The 20,480-nt window shown below is 52.1% G+C and overlaps 1 protein-coding gene across 1 annotated transcript; it reads right to left on the bottom strand.

The window, feature by feature from the left end:
• Window positions 1-2,536: 2,536 nt before the first annotated feature.
• ttc9b (tetratricopeptide repeat domain 9B) lies at window positions 2,537-14,254 on the bottom strand. The gene is made up of 3 exons (XM_088912138.1): window positions 13,810-14,254; window positions 3,147-3,329; window positions 2,537-2,631 (listed from the first exon to the last, which is right to left on the bottom strand). The coding sequence occupies exons 1-3, from the start codon at window positions 14,252-14,254 to the stop codon at window positions 2,537-2,539; spliced, it is 723 nt and encodes a 240-aa protein (XP_088768264.1).
• Window positions 14,255-20,480: the final 6,226 nt, after the last annotated feature.

Genomic DNA, 20,480 nt, shown 5'->3' on the forward strand with positions numbered 1-20,480 from the left:
CAGACACGGCCACCTGCAGGGCCTGTCTGCCCCTGGGGTCTCTGCAGCTCCTGCCCGGAGAGGGGGGGGACAGACACGGCCACCTGCAGGGCCTGTCTGCCCCTGGGGTCTCTGCAGCTCCTGCCCGGAGAGGGGGGGGACAGACACGGCCACCTGCAGGGCCTGTCTGCCCCTGGGGTCTCTGCAGCTCCTGCCCGGAGAGGGGGGGGACAGACACGGCCACCTGCAGGGCCTGTCTGCCCCTGGGGTCTCTGCAGCTCCTGCCCGGAGAGGGGGGGGACAGACACGGCCACCTGCAGGGCCTGTCTGCCCCTGGGGTCTCTGCAGCTCCTGCCCGGAGAGGGGGGGGACAGACGCGCCCACCTGCAGGGCCTGTCTGCCCCTGGGGTCTCTGCAGCTCCTGCCCGGAGAGGGGGGGGACAGACACGGCCACCTGCAGGGCCTGTCTGCCCCTGGGGTCTCTGCAGCTCCTGCCCGGAGAGGGGGGGGACAGACACGCCCACCTGCAGGGCCTGTCTGCCCCTGGGGTCTCTGCAGCTCCTGCCCGGAGAGGGGGGGGACAGACACGCCCACCTGCAGGGCCTGTCTGCCCCTGGGGTCTCTGCAGCTCCTGCCCGGAGAGGGGGGGGACAGACACGGCCACCTGCAGGGCCTGTCTGCCCCTGGGGTCTCTGCAGCTCCTGCCCGGAGAGGGGGGGGACAGACGCGCCCACCTGCAGGGCCTGTCTGCCCCTGGGGTCCCTGCAGCTCCTGGCACCGTTCCTGCTGCTGTCGCCTTGGCCTCAGTGCGGATCCAGCTCCAGCCGGCACCAGGAGCAACACGTCAGCTCTGTCCCTGCACTGCGGGACAGGAACCTGGGCTCCCAAAGCTCCGGGGGCGTGAGGACGCAACCTGTGGCTTCACAAGGGGCTTGTTGAACCCAGCCTCTTCACTAATCTGCACCTCGCCACGGAGCCCAGCGGTCACGTCTGGACAGATGACCAGCAGACTCTTGCAGATACAAGCATTCCAAATCAATCGACCGCTTTTAGAGCTGTGGGCCCCGTTTTTCTTTCATATTTCATCAGCTCTTATTATTTCTTCCGACTTCCGAACACAGTGTTCAGGCACAGAGACACCCTGGGCCGACTCCTCCCGACCCCACCCAGGAGAGCCCGGACACGACCCGGGCTCGAACCCACAACATCTGGATCGGTGGGCTCCCCTCCAGAAGTTATATACAGGAAACGCGGGACACCTCTCACGAGCTGCAAGAGAGTAGTACAACCGAGAGACACGCAGAGAAGTGACAGTTCAACAACCACATTGTTTTTTTCTTCCTACTTTTCAGCTTGGAATTAACCTCTCCACATTCCTCCGCAGCCACCTGACGCTTCGCACTCAAATTACTCGGGACTAAGAAGAAATAGCTATGAAGAGAGTGTGTATCCTCTCCATTTCGGCATCATAGTGCGCTGTTAACAGTCTTTCCGTCTGACATTCTCCGTCTCAGAAACACGGCTTGTGGACAGCCTGCTCACAAGGGGGGAAGATTATTGGTGTCGCACAAGAGCCCGGAACATCCCTAAGCGCAGCACCAGAATAACTCCACGCCCCCGGCCAATGCAGAAACGTCAGTTTAGGATGGCTCGTGATCTAACTGTGCCCACGGCAGCAGAGAGCCAAGAGAACCTGGGCAAAGAGCCACAGGAGCGCCACGCCTGCTCCAGGCTGCCCAGCTGGCACTGGGTGGAGAGGGGCAGACGGTGTTACAGAACTCAGAAACAACTTAGATACACTAAATAGCCCTTGAATTAAACACTGTCCAGAGATGAATGCTCACTGATATTTTTTCCAACATTAAGAAAAAACTCAAAATTAAAAAAAAAGCATTCTGTTTTTGTGTTCCTCCTCGTGGGGGGGAAAAAAAAAGTTTTAACACGTTGGAGTAAAACACAGGATGAGCACACACACACACACCCCCCTCCCCCGGCCTGCCGCAGAGGCGCCGTGCAGCTGTGTGCGCGCTGGGGGCTCCAAACAGGGGCGGCTTCACACCGTCCAGCAGGGGGGCGCCAGTGGGACGGGGTGATGAAATCTCAGTCTGCGCTCCTGCCACTGGGACAAACCTTTGGGGAAACGGCCTGTTCCTTCCCCTCTCTGCGACGTTGTGGCCGATACTCCGCTGTGCCTTGTCCTGCAGACCCCTGGGAAGAAACAACGACAGCGCCCCACTCCTGGGCCGTCCTGCCGGAAATCACAGCTTCCGTACAGACGTTCCTCCTCCCGCTGTACTGAAGAGTATGTGATGTCCCGTATTATCATTTTTTTCTTATTGTGTTATTATTTCATTGTCTCTTTCAGCTCTGCAGACGTCTCGCGTATCTGCCTGGCACAGAGTCCGTGGCAGGAAGGTTGGCGTGGCGTGGCGTGGTGTGGCGTGCCAGGGTCCTGGCACAACAGGAAACAGTTTGCAGGTCAGGGGCTGGCGGAAGGGAGGGGTGTAGGGGGAGGGGTGTAGGTTGGGGTTGGGAAGGCTGTGGGTCACAGGGGTTGCTAGCCCATGGCTTCGCTGCCACTCTTCTGCTCTCGCGGGGTGCTCTTGCTCATCTTCATCTCAGTCAGCTGGATGTACCTCAGCACGTTGGTGTCTGCAGAGGACAGGGAAGACAGGGAGCTGAGCTCAGGAGGGGCACCACACATTCAGCTCAAGTCAGCCCTCGGGTGGCTGTCCTTAAAAAACATGTTGAAGAAGACCGAGCCTGGAGAGCACAACGCCCATGCTCTGCCAGCTGTGTCAGCTCTACCAGCTCAAGCGGTCTATCTCCCCACAACGTCCCTGCGACACACGGGCAGGATTCAGCTCTCAAGAGGAACAGGTCAGCTCTGGGTTCTTGTTTACAGACGAAATGCACCGACCTTGCTGACCACCCATTTCTGATGGCAGATCTGGGGTGTAATTGAGTTACTGAGTCATTTTTATGCTGTCTGCAGTATGTTGGACTCGCTCAGCACTTCTATCAGGATTGTCCCCGTTTGCATCCTCCCCCCCCCCCCCACCGGGTGATTCTCTCTAATTACAGAATAAAGCACAGTCCAGCAAAATGAGCCCTTGCCTCTACAGCACCCCTGCGAGCCAGGGAGAGGTAATGACAGGTGCACTTGCCTGTCGGCTCGCGGCACGCGGCCTCTTTCAGGTAGTGCAGGGCGCTCTTGTAGTCGCCCAGGTGGTAGAAGGCGATGCCGGCGCGGTACATGGCTTTGAAGTTGTCCTCCTGCTTGCTCAGCACCTTCAGACAGTACTCCTTCACTCGCTCGTAGTTCACCAGCTCTGACTGCAGCAGGCAGGCTAGGGAGAGAGGGACAGAGGGAGAGACAAAGACACAAGGGGTCATAGTGTCAGCTGTTCAGCTCATTCTGTTATTCTGCACCAGTGGTGGAAAGGTCTCCCGCACTGTACCCCAAGACACAAAAAATGCCACTGGAAGTGTTTTTCACTCAGTTTGATCAAATCAAGCAAAGCGGACAGACAAACAGACGAATGGGTTCTGGGATCCGTTCCTTCGATCTGTGAGAAGACTTATCGAGGAGTCCTCTGAGCTCACAGGCTGCGGCAGTTTCAGTCCAGCACCTCCGAGCTGTCCTTGCTGTGCCCGTGTCAGCTGGAACATGCTCACTCACACAAGACACAGACTAAACCATCCCTTTGCAACGTTCTGCCAGCAGCTGCTGCTGCTCCTGCAGTCGTGATCAGGCCCCTGAGCCACTCCAGCTAACGCCCTGAGCAGCTGTCCCACGGGGCAGGTCTGTGAGCGAGGGAGGAGGGAGGTCTGCTGAGCAGGCTCCCATGCCTACAAGAGTAGAGGCGATCAACGTGCTTCCAGCCTTATCTCGTTTCAATCTACCCGGAAATATTTAAAATTAAATACTGTTGACCATCAGATCTACCATGGCTGAGTACACCGCTGAAGAACAAGCCCGGAAACACCAACCCCATGTGGCAGCTAGTCATTCGCCTGAGGACCTGCCCGTCCAGTCTGTTCCCTGTGCCACGCTAGCCTCTGAATCTCCTTTCAAACAGACATTCTGATTTCTAAGGGACTAAGGGAAGCGATTTGATGCTGGCGCACACGTGCACGCTCACGGACACAGCCTGACACCTCGGACTCTGGCGGTCCGTGCTCTCATGAGCTGGCAGAGGCTCCAGAAACCCTGTTATCCTTGTTCTGTTCTTCAGTGTTTGTTTTCCCCTGCCAACTGCCTGAGCAGACTCCCTCAACAAGTGGACTGTAAAGTTGTAACTTTACTTTAAACCTGAAACTTTATCATCCTTATTGATCTCTTCCTTACCTTGTCCTGATGATTCAGCATGAACACCTGTTATTGTTGGACTGCTTACTGGAGGACATAATAATGAGTAACTAAATTAATGCTGCACAGTGGACAACGGGCTTCAGAGTGTTGCGCGCCACTGATTTGCTTCCCCTACAGCTCCTGCCCCTCCCTTGAGTGACGGAAAACCAGCCTGACACCGGGGTTCACAGAACAGGACCGGCCTAGTTTAGAGAGACCGTGGCTCAGTGGGGATGGTGTCCTGCTGTGGGTTGGAAAGGAAAAGATCAGTGCAGAAGCCAGGAATTTGCTGCCTCCTGGCAGACAACCTCTTCTTCTCTCAGTGAAAGGGCTGAGTGAGAAACCGCGGCACCTGCCCGTCTGTTCTTACAGCTACGGCCTTTCAGCAGCACAGGAGACTCCTCCTGCCCCGGCGCGCTCTTTCACTGCCAGGGAAGAAACCCCTATGTTTTCGGGGTGAAAGGGGAACCAGTAGTCGCGGAATCGAGCGACTCAGTGTGCGGCCCGGGTTAACAGAGCTGATTTTTAAGACGTTGCAGCGATCCAAGAATCTCCCCCTCTCTGCCTCCCTCCTCCCGGACGTGCTGACAGTTCTCCGAACAACGCGAGTCACCGCTGACTCGCCGGGAGGGACAGTGACTCACTGGCGCAGGCCAGGTCCCAGGAGTGTGGCGAGTGTGTGTGCGTCGTGCGTCACCGACTCCAGCCCCAGGCAGTCTCTGTGCCAGGGATCATGGCCACTACTCTCTGCCACGCACAGCACACACCTCTCTTATTTTCTGGGCTTCACATTTGGGACCCCCAGTTATTTTTTATTTTTGGAACCCCCCCTCCCCCAATCCTCTATACCAGTATCGGAAGGGTGCAGGCCCGCACATCTCCGTGTGCAACCAGCCTCCTGCCAGCCGAGCTGACGCCCACTGGAACAGGGACAGACTGGAGCAGGAGTCCCACAAGCGGCTACTGAAATAACGATGAGGGTGTGCAAGCACCGTAGCATAAAAGCACTCTCAGATTCCCCACTGATACAGGCAGAAGGCTTTGGAAAGGGTACCTGCTGCTCAGTGTTGAGTTCAGAAGCTGTTTCTACATCAGCAGTTTCTTTGAGAAAGTGTGGGATAAAAGCACTGCGCTGTCATACATCAGGCATGTTAGACATGCAAGAAATCCCTCTCTGTTCGTCCGGTTTGAACTGCTGCTAGTGCTGATAAGCTGTGGAGAAGAATGTGTGAAGCATTTTCTGCTTTGATGACTTATTTCAGAAATGTTGGCTATTTATCCTGTTTCTGCACACCCTTTTGTCCAGGGGCTGTTGCAGACGTCCTGTGCTGTGAGATGTTCAATTTGCCTGCCAGCAGGCACCACAATGGTCTCCTTTGTCTGTTTCTGAACTGGAGGAGTGATGCAGCTCTCAGCAGCGGCAGCACCACAAACTCGCAGGCACCCGCCCAGCCACAGGGCGGAGCTATTGTATCACCACGGGCAGGCACTAAGATCACGAGTAGGGGCCACGCAGCAGCCTTGTCAATTAGACAGAGGTTTAAATTAGAGAGGAGGGCAGCGCGTGTCCTGCTATTGAGGGAGGGCATTCATTGCACTGAACGCTGAAGCACAGACCGGGTGGAACAAGTGGAAATGCCATTAAATTGCATTTAAAACTCAAGGAATGTCTATGCACAAAGGGTGGTGGGAGTGTGGAACAAGCTGTTGAAGCTTGTTGGTTTCTTTCAAAAGAATGACGGATGAGGTCCTGGGATCAATTAACTACTAATAACCACAAGGGCCAGATGAGCTGAATGGCTCCTCTCAGTTGTCACTCCCACGTTCTTATCCTACTGTAATAGTCAGGGTATAGTTCCAGAGTAAACTATCAGCTGGTACCTTTCTTCACAGAAGACATATCCGCACTGTCCTCTGGTCATTGTTATCCCTCTGATCATAATTGCTTAATTGAACAGATTATGCAGTACAAAAGTGAAATCACCTGTTGTTTAGGTTTTAACTGCTCATTGAAAAGCACCCATGAAACCCAGGCATGCATGACGGCAGCTCGCGCAGGATGGGTCTTGTGAGTTTTCTGGCTTGCACAAACAGCAGAATAAAAAAGCTCCTAGTGTAGTCTCCCTCGAACCGACCGGGCAGCTGAGTGCAGGCACAGGTGATGAGCGTGCAGCTGTAATGCACAAAACGCCATTAGGATGAAATGGCAGAAAACTACAGGGCTGGCTGGCTTCCTCGTCCCGCGAGCTCAGTTGAAGCGAGCCCCGGCCCCCCATCTGGATTAAAGAGCTGAAGGAGTCTGAGAAGCCTTCCATTAGGGTAGAGTGCTAATGGGCCCCGTGTCTGTTGCAAATGCGGATCTCAATTTAATAAAAGTGCATAATGGCTGTGCTTGGGCATTTAATGAGTGAGCATTCTGCTCGTCCTGTCTCGCCGTGTCTGAGCAGGAGAGGATTTCAACTGAGAAAAACAAGACTGCTGACATCAGTAACTGAAATGTTGGCATTAGCAGCCTGAAGGCTCTAACACAAATTAGCTGACACTCGAAAGGAAATCGAACGTTTTTCACCCCAGCTTTCACACCTCTAGTTATTACTCTTCCTTTCCTCCCAAGGAATTGGGAATCCTGGATGCTCAGGAGCCGGGGGCTCTGCAGGAATATGGTACTAGCTACGAGCTTCCCCCAGTGACTTCCTGAACAAATTCGGAACCAGAATGGTCATTTTCGAGGTGGAAGCACAATGCAAGAGACAAGAGGAGGAAACTCCAGTCCAGACACAGGCTCTCCTCCTTCCAGAAGCGTTTCAGCAAAGCCGGCAGAGGCTGCATCTCGGATTTCAAGCACAGTCCTCACTGGCCGTGACAACCCGTGACAACCGCTCGTTAATTAGATCGCAGAGAGCTGGATTACAAACACCCACCTGCCCAGCGCACACTCCATCACTCTGCCCCTCTAATTGGGGGCGAGGAGTAGTTTACGTTGATGGGGCCCTTCCCTGAGCCTGGATGATTTCTCATTTCTTTGCTGAAATGAAGAACAGATTTCCACAGCAGTCTCACACCTCCCAAATCCCCATCAATCACAATAAAAGGCCAGAGAGTATAAAACCTCCGCTAAAATTAACAATATCCAGGAAGTCTTCACCTTCTTTGGAAACCGGATTCCCTTGCTCACTGCTCGGCAGCTAAATGATCCCAGAATCCCATCCACCCCTGAGTTGAAGAATCCCAGAAATGGGCTTTGTTGCAGCCTAGCTGGGCATCGTTCTGGACTCCAGCTACTCTTTGTGTAAACACGTGACTTCATTTCTCCATCCACAGTACCACCTCTAGAACCTCTGACATTGAGTTTTTAACAACTTAATCTGCCTCTCTGCTGCTGTAAAACAGGTAACTCAAGCTGCTCCAGAATTTTCTCATGCTCATATTTTACAATTTCCAGAACAGAGGAACCTACTGTATACCTGTATCCTGGCGAACATCTTTATCAGATAAATATGTCAGATAAATGCAAACAGCTGTGAAGCTTAAGATGCGTTTAATACATTGTCTTTCTCGCCCTCTTAATGGCAAGTGATCCACTCCAGCACAAACACAGAGCAGCATCCAGAGAGTTCAGATGTCGATCAGATCCATTCCATTGAAGAACCTTGCTCCAACCAGCACCTTAATTGCTTAATTGCATAACAGATGATTATTATAAAAGTTCTTCAGCTAGAGTGAGCTGTAAGAGTCTAAGTGGCCCAGTATAGTGCAATAGTTTTTAAACAGTCTGCAATCATTAATATTGAACAAGCCCTCTTACTACTCCCCCAGAAATCAATATGCAGCAGGATGCCCATTTACACATATTCGGAAAGAAATTGAGTAATTCTATCATGTCACTTAGAAAGCAAAACACCATCTAGACCATCACTAAATGTTTTAGTTTTAAAAAGCCATAAAATATTTATAAAATCACTCCCCCACCCCCAGAACCCTTAGCACACTTATTGAAGATGATCAGCGTATATTCTTTTACTATGAATGTTTTCATTTATTTATGAGATGTTGTGCTGTGCCAACCCATCTGTTGTTAAAATCCTTTCCGAGTATCTGTGAACTGTGGAAAAGGCCACTAGCTGACTCAAACAGGTGCGTTTGTTAAAAAGATCAGCAGTCCTGAAGAACGCAAGAGCTGAATGTTTTCAAAGCACACATTAAAGGTGGGCCAGGCTGGCAGGACAGGGGACCCCCACACTGCCTCGCCACACTGACCACAGCTGGACAGTGCCGCTGTGACCGTCGCGGTTCCACCTCGCACGTTCGTCCCGCATCACCTGGGCACGAACCCGGGTCTCTGGCGTAACCCAACAGGGAACCAGCCGAGTGGGCTAAAGGAGACCTCCCTCACTCAGCGAGAATACCGAGACATGGTCATGAACAGGTCAGTTAGCTAATGTGGTTTTCCTGGGGGCAGTCAGTGTCAGTCAGTGTCAGCACATCTACAGATTTGCACACACATCACTAGTGAGCTTGTGTTCTTCTCCTCAAGTCCACTGGATTTAAAGGAATAAAACATTGGCATGTATTTTAAAAGCAGAATATCAAAGTGAACTAAATGTTCAGACTGGCACATTTACACAGAACTTCAAGGAAATCATTTGAAATTCTGTAAGACTATGAGAAAGGTCTACATACAGAAGAGAGTGGGCCATTCCATTCAGCCCATCTTGCTTGTTACGTAGTTTAGTAGCTAATTGAATCTAAAATATCTTCCAGCCTAAACCACCTGGCTCTGTAGCCTGTTCCAGACACCCACTACTCTTGTAGAAAAGAAGTGTTTGCTATTCTCTATACAAAATGAATTTCCCTTATGTTTCCAGCTGTGAAACTATGGAGTCTGTTCCTTGGTTTAAAACAATCTAAACCCTTAGGATTTTGTCTACTTGGACCTCACACTCTCCTCCGTTCTAAACTGAAGAGCTTTAGCTGCTTCAACCTGTCCGTCTAGGACAGTCCCCAAAGTCCAGCAATCATTTTGCTGCTCTTTGAAACAAAGCAATAATAGTCTTCCTCTGACCAAATATTAGGATGACTACAACAGGACACAATATTCTAAGAGCAATGCAGGGCTTCAAGCTGACCTTTCAGGATGTCGATGGCACAGTTTTCGCTTTGGGCCCAAAACACAGCCCTGCGGCACACTGCTACCCACATCCGCCCCCTAGAGGTTACGCCCCTTGAGCCCACATGCGCCTTCCTGTTCGTCAGCCAGCTCTCAAACCAAGTACTTGCATCTCCTTGGATTCCTCCATCTTTCACTGAGAATCAACCTGTTAAGAAGTACCGTGTCAAACACATTCTGGAAATCTAAACATATCGTGTCACACGTGTTTGTGTTATCTAATGTCTGGAATTAATTTGAGCAAGTTAGTTTCAGAAGACCTTCCCTTCCTAACCCCACGCTGGCCGACTCCTGGAACACCCTTGTTTCTCCCAGGAAGTAGCACAACTGAAATGCCACCGACTGCACAGATTTCTGGGTAACAGGACTCAGCCATCAGAAGATCCCACCAGTGTGTGTTTTAGTCTGACTTTACAATGGCCTTGCTCCAGTCTAACTCAACACTCCTGCCCCCTTGCTGGAGTCTAACTCAACACTCCTGAACACTCCTGCCACCCCTGCGCTCGTCTAACTCAACACTCCTGCCCCCTTGCTGGAGTCTAACTCAACACTCCTGAACACTCCTGCCACCCCTGCGCTCGTCTAACTCAACACTCCTGCCACCCCTGTGCGCGTCTACCTGAACACTCCTGCCACCCCTATGCTCGTCTAACTCAACACTCCCTTCACCCCTGTGCGCGTCTAACTCAACACTCCTGCCACCCCTGCGCGCGTCTAACTCAACACTCCTGCCACCCCTGCGCGCATCTTAACTCAACACTCCTGCCACCCCTGCGCGCATCTTAACTCAACACTCCTGCCACCCCTGCGCGCATCTTAACTCAACACTCCTGACGATCTCCACGGGAGAACTTCCTACCTCCCCTTCACAGACGCTCCCAGCAGGCAGCAGGGCCGTCGCCAAGCACACGAGCCCGGCGGTGGGGAGCCAGCACCGTGCCACTCCTGTGCCAGGGCCGGGCTGGGCTGCTGATGCCCACGGGAACGCGAGCACAATGGCACAAACAGAATCATCGCGCTGCCCCCCGTCCCCCGGGCCTGCTCGGTGCTGCCTGGATACGGCAGCTCCCTGCTGGAGGAGACGGTGCTCCGCTCAAGCAGTGTTCATCTCGTCCGAGCTCCCTCTCGCCCGCAGTCTTCCCAAGCTCCTGCCTTTGTACCCCCTGGTTTGGGAGCAGAGGGCGACACCCTCGGCACTTCATTTCTTACCGATCGGTAACTGGTATTTAGTGTGCACAATCCCGAAAGGATGAGTAGACCAACCCAGATACTAAAGAGATATACAGATATTTATACAGATAAATGCTAAAATACATTTGAAAAAATATCAGTGCGCTAGAATCCGCTGGCCGGCCGGTGCCCTTTTCTTTTAGATTGCGATCCTTCTCACTCAACTCCACATAAATCACGGGTCAGCACGATTCCTCACCTCGCCAGCGGAAACGAAGCCGCCCTGCCTTTCCTGGCTGGTGGGGTCTGATTTCCTGCTCTCCCCTGCCTCCGCTGGTTCCCCCAAACCCAGCTGGGACCCCCCTCTTCTCCCCATCCCCCCAGATGGATCAGCTTCCACACGGATTGAACACCTTTATGGCTCGTCTCTGAAACTAAGAGCACCGGCCTGCTCACCCTGCAGGCACAATCTCCAGGCCTCCAGCTCGCCAGGAGCAGAGCAAAAACGTGCCAAAAAAAAGACAAACGACAGACTGCAGAGCCTGAGAGGGGGCCTGCGAGGCTCTGTCCTCTCTCCCGGCTCCCTGATCGAGCTGCATCGGACCCGGCCTGCTGCCTGTGAACTGCAAGCTCATTCTGGGACGCTACACCGCAGCAAACGTTGGGTCATCAAAGTCCGGCTGGGACAGATTTTGCTCACAAACTCAATACACAGACCCCCATCGCAGCCCGGGTGATCAGTGCTCCTGCAGAACTTCCGGAGTGCTCCCAAGCCTGAAACTGTCCTGCGCTACTGAGCGAGACGCTCGTAACCTGAAAACACAGCTCAAGGGCTCCTTCCTCGACTGACACTAAGTGCTGCAGTACAAGGCGGTGTGACAGCAGCTACTCCATCTCCAAACTAATGTCACCGATGCCAACAACCAAACCAACCCGCAGGCGCACTGGCCTTAATATCCCAGCTCTGCTTCCCATTTCTGTGCCGCACACCCTGGGAGAAACGACACTGAACTGCTTTAGGATATTGTTAGTGAGCTGTATGACACAGAGACTGACCAGAACGCAGCAGGAGCCTGGGGGGGATGTCTTGAACTCAGAGGAACACCACCAGGTACCAGCAGGGCTACTGCAGGGTAGAGTTGCCACTCCTTAGCTGTTTACAACTCAGTCATGCAGCTACTGTAGAGACTGTGTAAGAGAAAGACTGGGAATCCTGTGTAAGACAGGAGGCCTAGGAGGTGGCCTTGCTTTTCTCAGCAACACACAGCACAGAGCACAACTCTCCCAGTGAGCCTTTTCCTAATGTCCCGTGAAGTCCATCGGCAGGAACCCATTACAAGCACCACGCCTGATCATGCCTAGAGCAGCCCTGGCCATGCCCTGGGTGGGTGGAGATTGGTGTGGCCACTGGGAGGGACTGAGGTCAGTAACTCTTTACCTCCACAGCCGACGTGGTTGTAATCAGAGCAGCGAGTGTGCGTGATCAGTGTGAGGCTGGTCAATTGGAACAGTGGAGTTGGAACCTGCAGCATCTCCAGGTGATTGAGCGGCTCAGTAGGTGCCAGCTGCCGGCCCATTCCATGTGCAGAAGGTACCACCTGCCCCCCATCCCACGGTCTGATTATAAACAGATCGGGTGAAGCTAAGGGGGCTGTGTCCAGGACAGCTAACGGCTTTCCTCTTGCTCTTTTTACACACTGACGGGGCCAGGACATGCCAGCTGGGTAGGTGTTTCACTCCGCCCATGTGAAAAGTGAACAAACAATAACCTGTAGGCTGAAGAAACAACAAGATGCACATCGGTAATTCTCATTTCCTGCAGCCCTGCGGTTTCACACAGCTTGATCCTCTCCCACAGGCCTGCTGGCAGCTCTGGGATTTCTGATGTGCACTTTTGGAAATAAAACAGGGCCGTCACACATGCATACCATCCAAGTGCAGGACCTTACTGGGAACTGGCTTTTCTTTCAAACATGCAGAATTTGCAAGAACATATTTCATGAATATGCATCCCATCTCAAGCCAACTACAGAGCAATCCTGTCCATTAACTGTTATGCCCATTAAGAGCTTCTGTTTCACCCATATCCCGCAATTAATGCAAACAAAAGGGCTAGTTTATATTCTACAATCAAGGGCAACCTTTGTGCATGCATATTAAATCCCCTCAAGTTAGTCCCTGCAAAGATACTGCTCTTTCTCCAAACTAACTCCTTCATGCTGCACCTACACTGACACCTGCAGGTCGGCGTCAGCACTGCGCTGTACTGCACAAGCCTCTTTCATGGTTTCACCGCGCATCGAGGTGCGAGGACCTCCTCGCACGATCCTGCTGTTGCTCTGCTACACGCTTCGTTCTGGCCCTCGCACTGCGTCGGGTGATGTAACACTAGCTCCTGCAACATCAGCTGCTGCCCGTCGAAGACTGATGACAGTCGGCTTCGAAAATGTCCGGCCTTCGTACAGAAGCCGTGATTGCTGCACGGACGTGGCCTGAGAACAGAGGCGTCCTTCGAGTGAGCAACTCGGTAATTCCGTGCAGCAGCAGCGAACTTCACCAGCACGGAAGCTGACACCTTTCTCGGGTGCCCGTTCTAGCCTAGAAATCAGCAGCAGGTACCGAGAGGAACGTGTCGCTCGGCTCTCCGCGTTTCTGTACACACGGGGTGACTGCTGGCGCGTCTCCTGCTGCGGTACAATTTGCAAAACGGCCCGTGAGCGGAAAAACCCGGTAAGTGTCTCTACAGCGCGCTGCCCCCGTCAGGGTGCCCGGTTTCATGAACACAAGCGCCCGAGCGCCTGCCCAGCGACACCACCAGCGCTTCAGACTTCACACCTCCGCCCGGCTGAACTTGAAGCGTGAGGAGGAAGAGAATCCTGGAGACGTCACTTAAAACAGGTGGAAAAACATCGTGTCACGCTGGTCCAGATCGCAGTCATAAGCGCGCTATGAGCACTGAGCATGAGAAAGTTAGTTTTTTTTGTAATGACGGTCCACGAAACCCCTCTTGCGCTCGGAGCTGTAACTGCAGGTCTGATTTCTCTACCCTGCCCTGCTGTGATTTTTCGTTCCCTCCCCCCCCCAGTTACTACACCGCCACCGGCCTGCGGTGAGCCGCCGCGACCCGCTCGGGACTCACCGGTGAGGCTGTCGTAGCAGTCCATCTCCGTGCTCTCGACCAGCCGCCGCTGCTCCTCGCTCAGGCTGGCGCTGGTGCGGCCCAGGAGGTTCACCTCGGAGCCGGCGGTGCCTTCTTCGTGGACCCCCTTGAGCTGCAGCAGCGAGCGGTGGTACTTCCCGATCGCCTCCCGGAATTTCTTCTCCTTGTAGCAGCGGTTGCCCTCCGCCTTGAACTCCACGGCCTTCTGGATTTTGGACTCCATATCCGCATTGGTACGGTAGCCCCCTGCGCCGTCCCCGCCCGCGGCCGCCGCCAGGCTCCTGCCTCCTGCCTCCGGGTAGCTCTTCAGACTCTTGATCGGACGCTGGTTGGCTTCCATGTCTGCTAGCGAGATCGACAGGCCATGCTTCGTAAACCCGAACGCCTGTTTTCTCTGTATGGTCTCGAGCAGCGTGCTGTGCATAAAGGACGCGAGGCGGCACGGGCTGAAATTCGGAATAGCAATTGAAAAAAAAAAAACGGGCTACAAAAATCGGCTTATTAAAACAAAGTGAACGCCCCCCCCCCCTCCCTCCCTCCACTATTTCTGTTGTGACTTGGCGTCGTTACGTCCTTTGTCCTTCAATCCGCTCTGCCGCTGCTGCGGCTGGCTGGCCGGTCGGTCGGTCGGTCGGTCTCCCCCCCCGGAGGCTGGGAGGATGCGGGAGGGCGGTCGGGGTTGCGCGCTCGCTCTCCGGCTCTCAGCTTCAGCACCACAGACAGCGGCTGATGCTGCTCGCGCTGCATTGTGGGAGCCGGGGGAGCGGGGGGCCACTGCATCACGGGCGCGGCGCGCGCGGCTTCAGCGCTTCGCCCTTCCTTCCGCGAAAGGAGGCAGTGCGGGGCGAGCAGCCGCCTGCGGGCAGTGCTGCCGCGCTCTTACCTGGCGTGTGTGTGTGTGGGTGGGTGGGTGTGCGTGTTGGGTTGCTGCCGAGCGAGACGGGACTGCCGAACGCCTAATATAACCAACCAGCTTCTGGCATAAACCACGAACTGATTTTTGTCTTTTTTTTTGGGGGGGAGAAAAAAAAAAGTTTGAACTGTCGATTTCGTTTGCAAACGGCCTCTCTCCCTCACCCTCACCCTCACGCAAAGCTGAAAGCGTAACTGTTAGCAGCCCGTCTTAGCCTCGAGTCTGAAACGGGTTGTTGACGGAACCGCGGGGCGGGCGGGGCGAGAGGAGAGGGCTGTGCGCAAGCGCGGCGGAGGGGCCTCGGGTTCGAAAGACCGGGACTCGACCCCCTTCAGGTGGGACGTACCCTCCGGTACACGGCTCAGCTAGCAGCACAAAACTGTAAGCACGTGTTTACAAGGAAACCACCGTTTCGGCGACGCTCAACAGACCGACCCATTAGAAGTGAAACCCATTTTACTGTCACATCAAGAGGATATTATTCCAAGCATTTGTGCACCAAGCAAAGCCCCAGCTAGTCTCAGTTTTATTTAATATGATCGATTTATATGATATAAAAGGATTTTAACTTTTTTGCTTACTGAGAAGTTTTAGCAAGATGCAAGTAGCTTTCTGATACTCTCGTTAATTCATTGTAACATTTTTTAACTAAGATTTCACAGGTGAGTGACGGCACTATACCCAAGAAACCCACCATACATACTGTACACATACAGTCACAGTAAGGAGTCCAGCAGACACCCTGGCTACTTTCAAGAAACAGCTGGATGAGACCTTGATGTTCAGCTAGTTACTGGCATCTACTCTTGTAACCCTTCTCATGACTGGACAGCCCTGCTGCAGACACACTGACCCTGCAGGACCAGGACTGGAACGGCCCTGCTGCAGACACACTGACCCTGCAGGACCAGGACTGGAACGGCCCTGCTGCAGACACACTGACCCTGCAGGACCAGGACTGGACGGCCCTGCTGCAGACACACTGACCCTGCAGGACCAGGACTGGACGGCCCTGCTGCAAACACACTGACCCTGCAGGACCAGGACTGGACGGCCCTGCTGCAGACACACTGACCCTGCAGGACCAGGACTGGACGGCCCTGCTGCAGACACACTGACCCTGCAGGACCAGGACTGGAACGGCCCTGCTGCAGACACACTGACCCTGCAGGACCAGGACTGGAACGGCCCTGCTGCAGACACACTGACCCTGCAGGACCAGGACTGGAACGGCCCTGCTGCAGACACACTGACCCTGCAGGACCAGGAGGCCCTGCTGCAGATCATGTAGCCTGAATATGCATCATGCATCCCGAGTCATCATGTGTAAACAGCTAGATCTCATGGCGCCCCTTTGAGTCTTGAGTTCAGGGTCCGGTGTGAGACTTCTCCTGAACCTCAGGCCATTCACCCCAGAACAAGAGAGTGGGTACAAACTTAGAGAAGGGCTTTCGGCCTGTCTGATGCCAAGTAACGACATTCTAGGAGCTGGGTGGAACTCAGTGGTGGAAACTCCATTTCCCCTCCTGGCCCCTTGCTCAAGTGAACTTCAGAACAGCGAGCAGAGACACTGGCCAGCACAAGCCCCTTCCTGGACTGAAAGCAGGAAGTCCCCCATGTTCGAGGGGAGAGGCCCCAGGAACTCAAGAAGAGCAGAGCACAGTCAAGACCCTTGGAGTACAGCAAATACCCAGGCTGAAATCCAAGCTTGCAGAGTTAAAAATAAACTCTCTGGCTAAATTTAGAGGACCTGATCACTTCCCACACCAAGCGCCAAGGAGGAGGAATCACCTACTGGGAAATGCGAGAGGTGTTGCTGTGAAGTGAGAAGGAGAGGGAGGACTGATGCAGCACTTTTCCTTTGCATTCTTCCATTTCCTTTCCTCTCCCAACACGACTAGTTTTGCTCGCAGTGACAACATTGAGAGCCTAAAGCAGGGCTCCCCAAGCCCTTGACTGGAGGGCTGGTGTATCTGTGGGGTGATGAAGCAGCTCATGACTGGCTTCACTGGAGCAAACTGTTTAACAGCTGCTGCTTTACAGAGGCACTGAAAACCTGCTGCAGAAGCCCCGACCCTCCAGGACCTGAAACAGGCATCCTTGGCCTAAATTGTCAACATTAACAAAACACAAAACCTGTGCTGCCCCAAGAAAGCAGAACTGCCCGTCCCTGCTCTGCTCCAGCCTAAGAGCTTCCTGAGCCCGTCAGGAGAAGACACAGCGAATGGGGATGTATACAAACAAAAACAAGCTCTGATCATACACTTTGAAATATTAAAACTGACTGTGAATCTGACAATTATTGTTCTCTTTATTCTTCAAAGAGGCAAATGCAGCACATTCTGCAAGAACCCTGCAGTCCGACTGTCATCTTCCTGCACCTTTGAGTTGCAGGAGAGTTTGCTCCAGGCTGTGACGCGCCTGAGGGACCCTGAAGTGCAGGACAGAAACATGAGGAGTGGCAGAGCCGCAGGGACAAAGGCCACCGGATTGAAAAGAGCACAAGACTGGGTAAAAAAAAAAAGAAAGCAAGCAAGAACACAAACCCCTAATGAAATCAAAGTGCCGATCAAAATCCAACATGAAAACCTCTGCTTCCCCCTCCCCCCAAACACCAGTCAAAGGAGCAGCTAGTTCTTGCCCTCCTCATTCACATCCCCGTTCTCGGAGTCAAAGAACACGGATCTCACTCCACAGCCACAGAGCCAATTCCCGGGCAGGAGCTGTGCAGAGCGCTCTGCGGAATTAAACCGTCTACAGCCCCGGCCTGTGTGCCTGTGTGCTCTGGGTAACGACAGTGTCGGAGCTACTGAACTCGTCTCCTCCGTTACAAGCCCTGTAGCTCCTTGTAAGTACGTTCACCGTAAGCAATCTTTCCTCTCACCCTTGAAATGGGATGTTACCATAGCGATGATAAAAATAGCATCAGCAGAGTGACAGGAGCAAGTAAGGACCCCAGCAGCTCCGCCACTCCCAGAACCCCGGGGTGTCCGGGGTCAACAAGGGTCAACGCCTTGCTTTGCAGGCTGTACGTGCAAGCAGTCAGCATCCCAACAGGCCAGTGGACAGGGGCGGAGGAGGGAGTGTGCGATTCGCAGGGCAGCACAAAAGCCAAAAAAAAGGATTTTTTTTAAAAAAACAGCTCCTGTGTTCTAAACAAAGGCTTCGTTTTCTTTGCGCTGAACAGCTTTCACATACAAACAGCCCGCCCAGTCTGACGAGCGGTCCACCAGCGCCCGGACGCTCGTGGACGATCAGAGGCCGCGGGCTTGACGAAGAAAATCACTGGGCTCTTGAATTGTAAAACAAGCCCTCAGAGTTTGAATTTGAGCGAGAATGGGTCTGTTTGCCTCGAAGACATCGCCGGCAGGAGCACCAGAGCAATCACCTGGCCTCCCCCTTCCCCACTGTCGGCTCGTTGCCTAGCAACCAGAGGCTTGTCAAGGTGAATTCGCTCGGAGGTGAACTTCAGGTTTCTTTTCATTCGTGTTCCTGTATGTGAGAAGGTACACAACGACACACAGCTAAAATGGTCTGTTTATGCACGCACACACGCACAGGTCACCGGCTCCTGTTGGCATGGGAAAATTATTACAAAACACACAAAAGCAGCTCATCAGAACCAGAACTGTAACCATGCTCTGTTATTTCCACACCTGCACAGGAACGGCCCGTCGTCTACCCACACATTAGAGATGGCACAGAGTGGTATTAGCCAAATCCAAGTGACACTGCATGCTCTCCCCAAAAACACTGCCCCCTGGGACCATGTCCCTTTGTGTCCAACACACGCTGTGGTTAACAAGGATAACAACATTTTCCCCAAACATTCAAGACCTAGTCAGGCCAACAGAGGTGAGAGAACTATCAGGAAATTGTGCTTATAACACAGTGTGCTTTGAAGTACAGGCTGCATCCAGATCAGAAGGTTACTTTTTCAGGAAAGCAGACTATGAAGGAATGAAGCAGAGTCTAAGAGCAGTATAATGGGACAGGATGGATATGACGTCAGTGGGAGATGGACAGCAACAATTCCGCTTGAAGCGCAGAACGGATGTAGCCCAAGAGTCAGCAAATTGAAAGCTAAAAAAAAAAATCCAGCTGGTTCAACAAAACAGTTAGGAAAAATAAGGGAAAAGAGTGCTTTAGAAAATAATTAAAAACAACAGAATCCAGTTAAAAGGAGTACAGTGAATTTCCAAGCAGAGGTAAAAGGAGATTAGAAAGGCCAAGAGAGATGGAAAGAATTACTGTAATGGAGGCTAAAATTAATAATAAAACATTCTTTAAGTACTATAGTACTATAAGGATTAATTAAAACATATCAGCGACGATAATGGAAACATTCAAGAATCTAGACGAAGCAAGGAAAGGGGCTGATTTACTAAGTATTTCACTCAGGTGATCAGCAAGGAAGAAGTCAACAACATGCCTCAGGCTGCAGGAGGACAGGGTTCTGTGCTGAATAATTAGTAATAAGCGCAGAAGAGGCTTCAGGTACTATAAGCACTCATGATTAATGAAACCCCAGGGCCTGATGTTACCTTACCAACTGTACCCATGGAAACAAGAGACGCTATTCAGAAGCCATTAACAAAGGGGCAGCAACCAAAGACTAGGGAATTGCTGATGTTGTACCCATCCAAGGAAAGGACAAGCAATTAAAGCAATTAAAGACCATTACGTCTGACCTCTAGTACATGTAACGTGAAGGAATTAAAGTTCAGAGCTAGAGGATCAAGTATCTGTTAATAAAACCCTCATATGGATTTAGAAAAGGTAGGTCTTGGCACAACAGGCCTGTTCAGAGTTTTTAGGGCATATGTTTTGGTGTATTTAGATTTTAAGATGTCTTTTGATCAGGTTTTTCACAAAAGATTAATTCTCACATTAAAGGCAATAGGCATTCAAGGAAAATGATTATTTAGATTAAGAATTGGTTATTCAATAGAAAACAGTACAGATTAGTGGGTGAATACTCAGTCTGGGGTGATGCAGTTAGTGGAGTACTGCTGGGATCTGTATTAGGACCACTGCTCTTCTTCATATATATGTATGCGATAGATCCTGATGTACTTAGTAACTTAAGTTCACAGATCAGAACTGCTGAAGGAACAGAACCTCTTTAGTCTTCAGGGAAGATGATTATGAGGGGACCTGATACAAGTTCTCAAAATCCTCAAAGACTCTTGAAAGTCAAGGGAGTAGATTTCTTGAAAATGAGAAGTGAATCCCAAAACAGAAGACACAAGTAGATGTACGTCTAAACCTGGGAACAGGAGACACTTCTTATGCAAAGAGTCGTGCAGGCATTATGCAAGCCACATTGGTGAAAACAATACCGCAGCTTCTTTCAAGAAATTGTTGGATGAGACCCAGATCCTGGATCAATTATCTAATGACCACCAAACAGGCTGGATGGGTCATTTGGCCTCACCTGGCATGTAGTCTCTCTCAGTCGTAGATTTTTGGGAGCTAGATTTTTCACAAGGTATACTGAAAATACATATTAAGCACAGGCACTCAAGTACAGCTACTTAATTTAGTCAAACCTTTGTTTCTTTAAAAGTGTACATTTTCAACTTTCTAATTTTCATGTGAAATTAAAATATATTATAAACTATAGAGTGAATTATATCTTAGGTTCTTTAAACCTGTGACCTACTTCAATGATTTTTGTTCTGGAGTGCAAGAACCAATGAGGTAAAGGCAAGCAAGCATGGAGTACAATTCGCTA

Source organism: Atractosteus spatula, chromosome 3 (assembly GCF_055471065.1).
Source record: "Atractosteus spatula isolate fAtrSpa1 chromosome 3, fAtrSpa1.hap1, whole genome shotgun sequence".
Classification (NCBI taxonomy): domain Eukaryota; kingdom Metazoa; phylum Chordata; class Actinopteri; order Semionotiformes; family Lepisosteidae; genus Atractosteus; species Atractosteus spatula.

Bases quoted from the DNA above. Each gene is read 5' to 3' on its own strand.
- ttc9b (XM_088912138.1), bottom strand. From the start codon at position 14,254: ATGCACAGCACGCTGCTCGAGACCATACAGAGAAAACAGGCGTTCGGG. The intron at 3,330-13,809 runs GTGAGTCCCGAG...CTCTCTCCCTAG, and splicing joins CTGCTACGACAGCCTCACCG to CCTGCCTGCTGCAGTCAGAG. The intron at 2,632-3,146 runs GCAAGTGCACCT...TGTCCTCTGCAG, and splicing joins CGCGTGCCGCGAGCCGACAG to ACACCAACGTGCTGAGGTAC.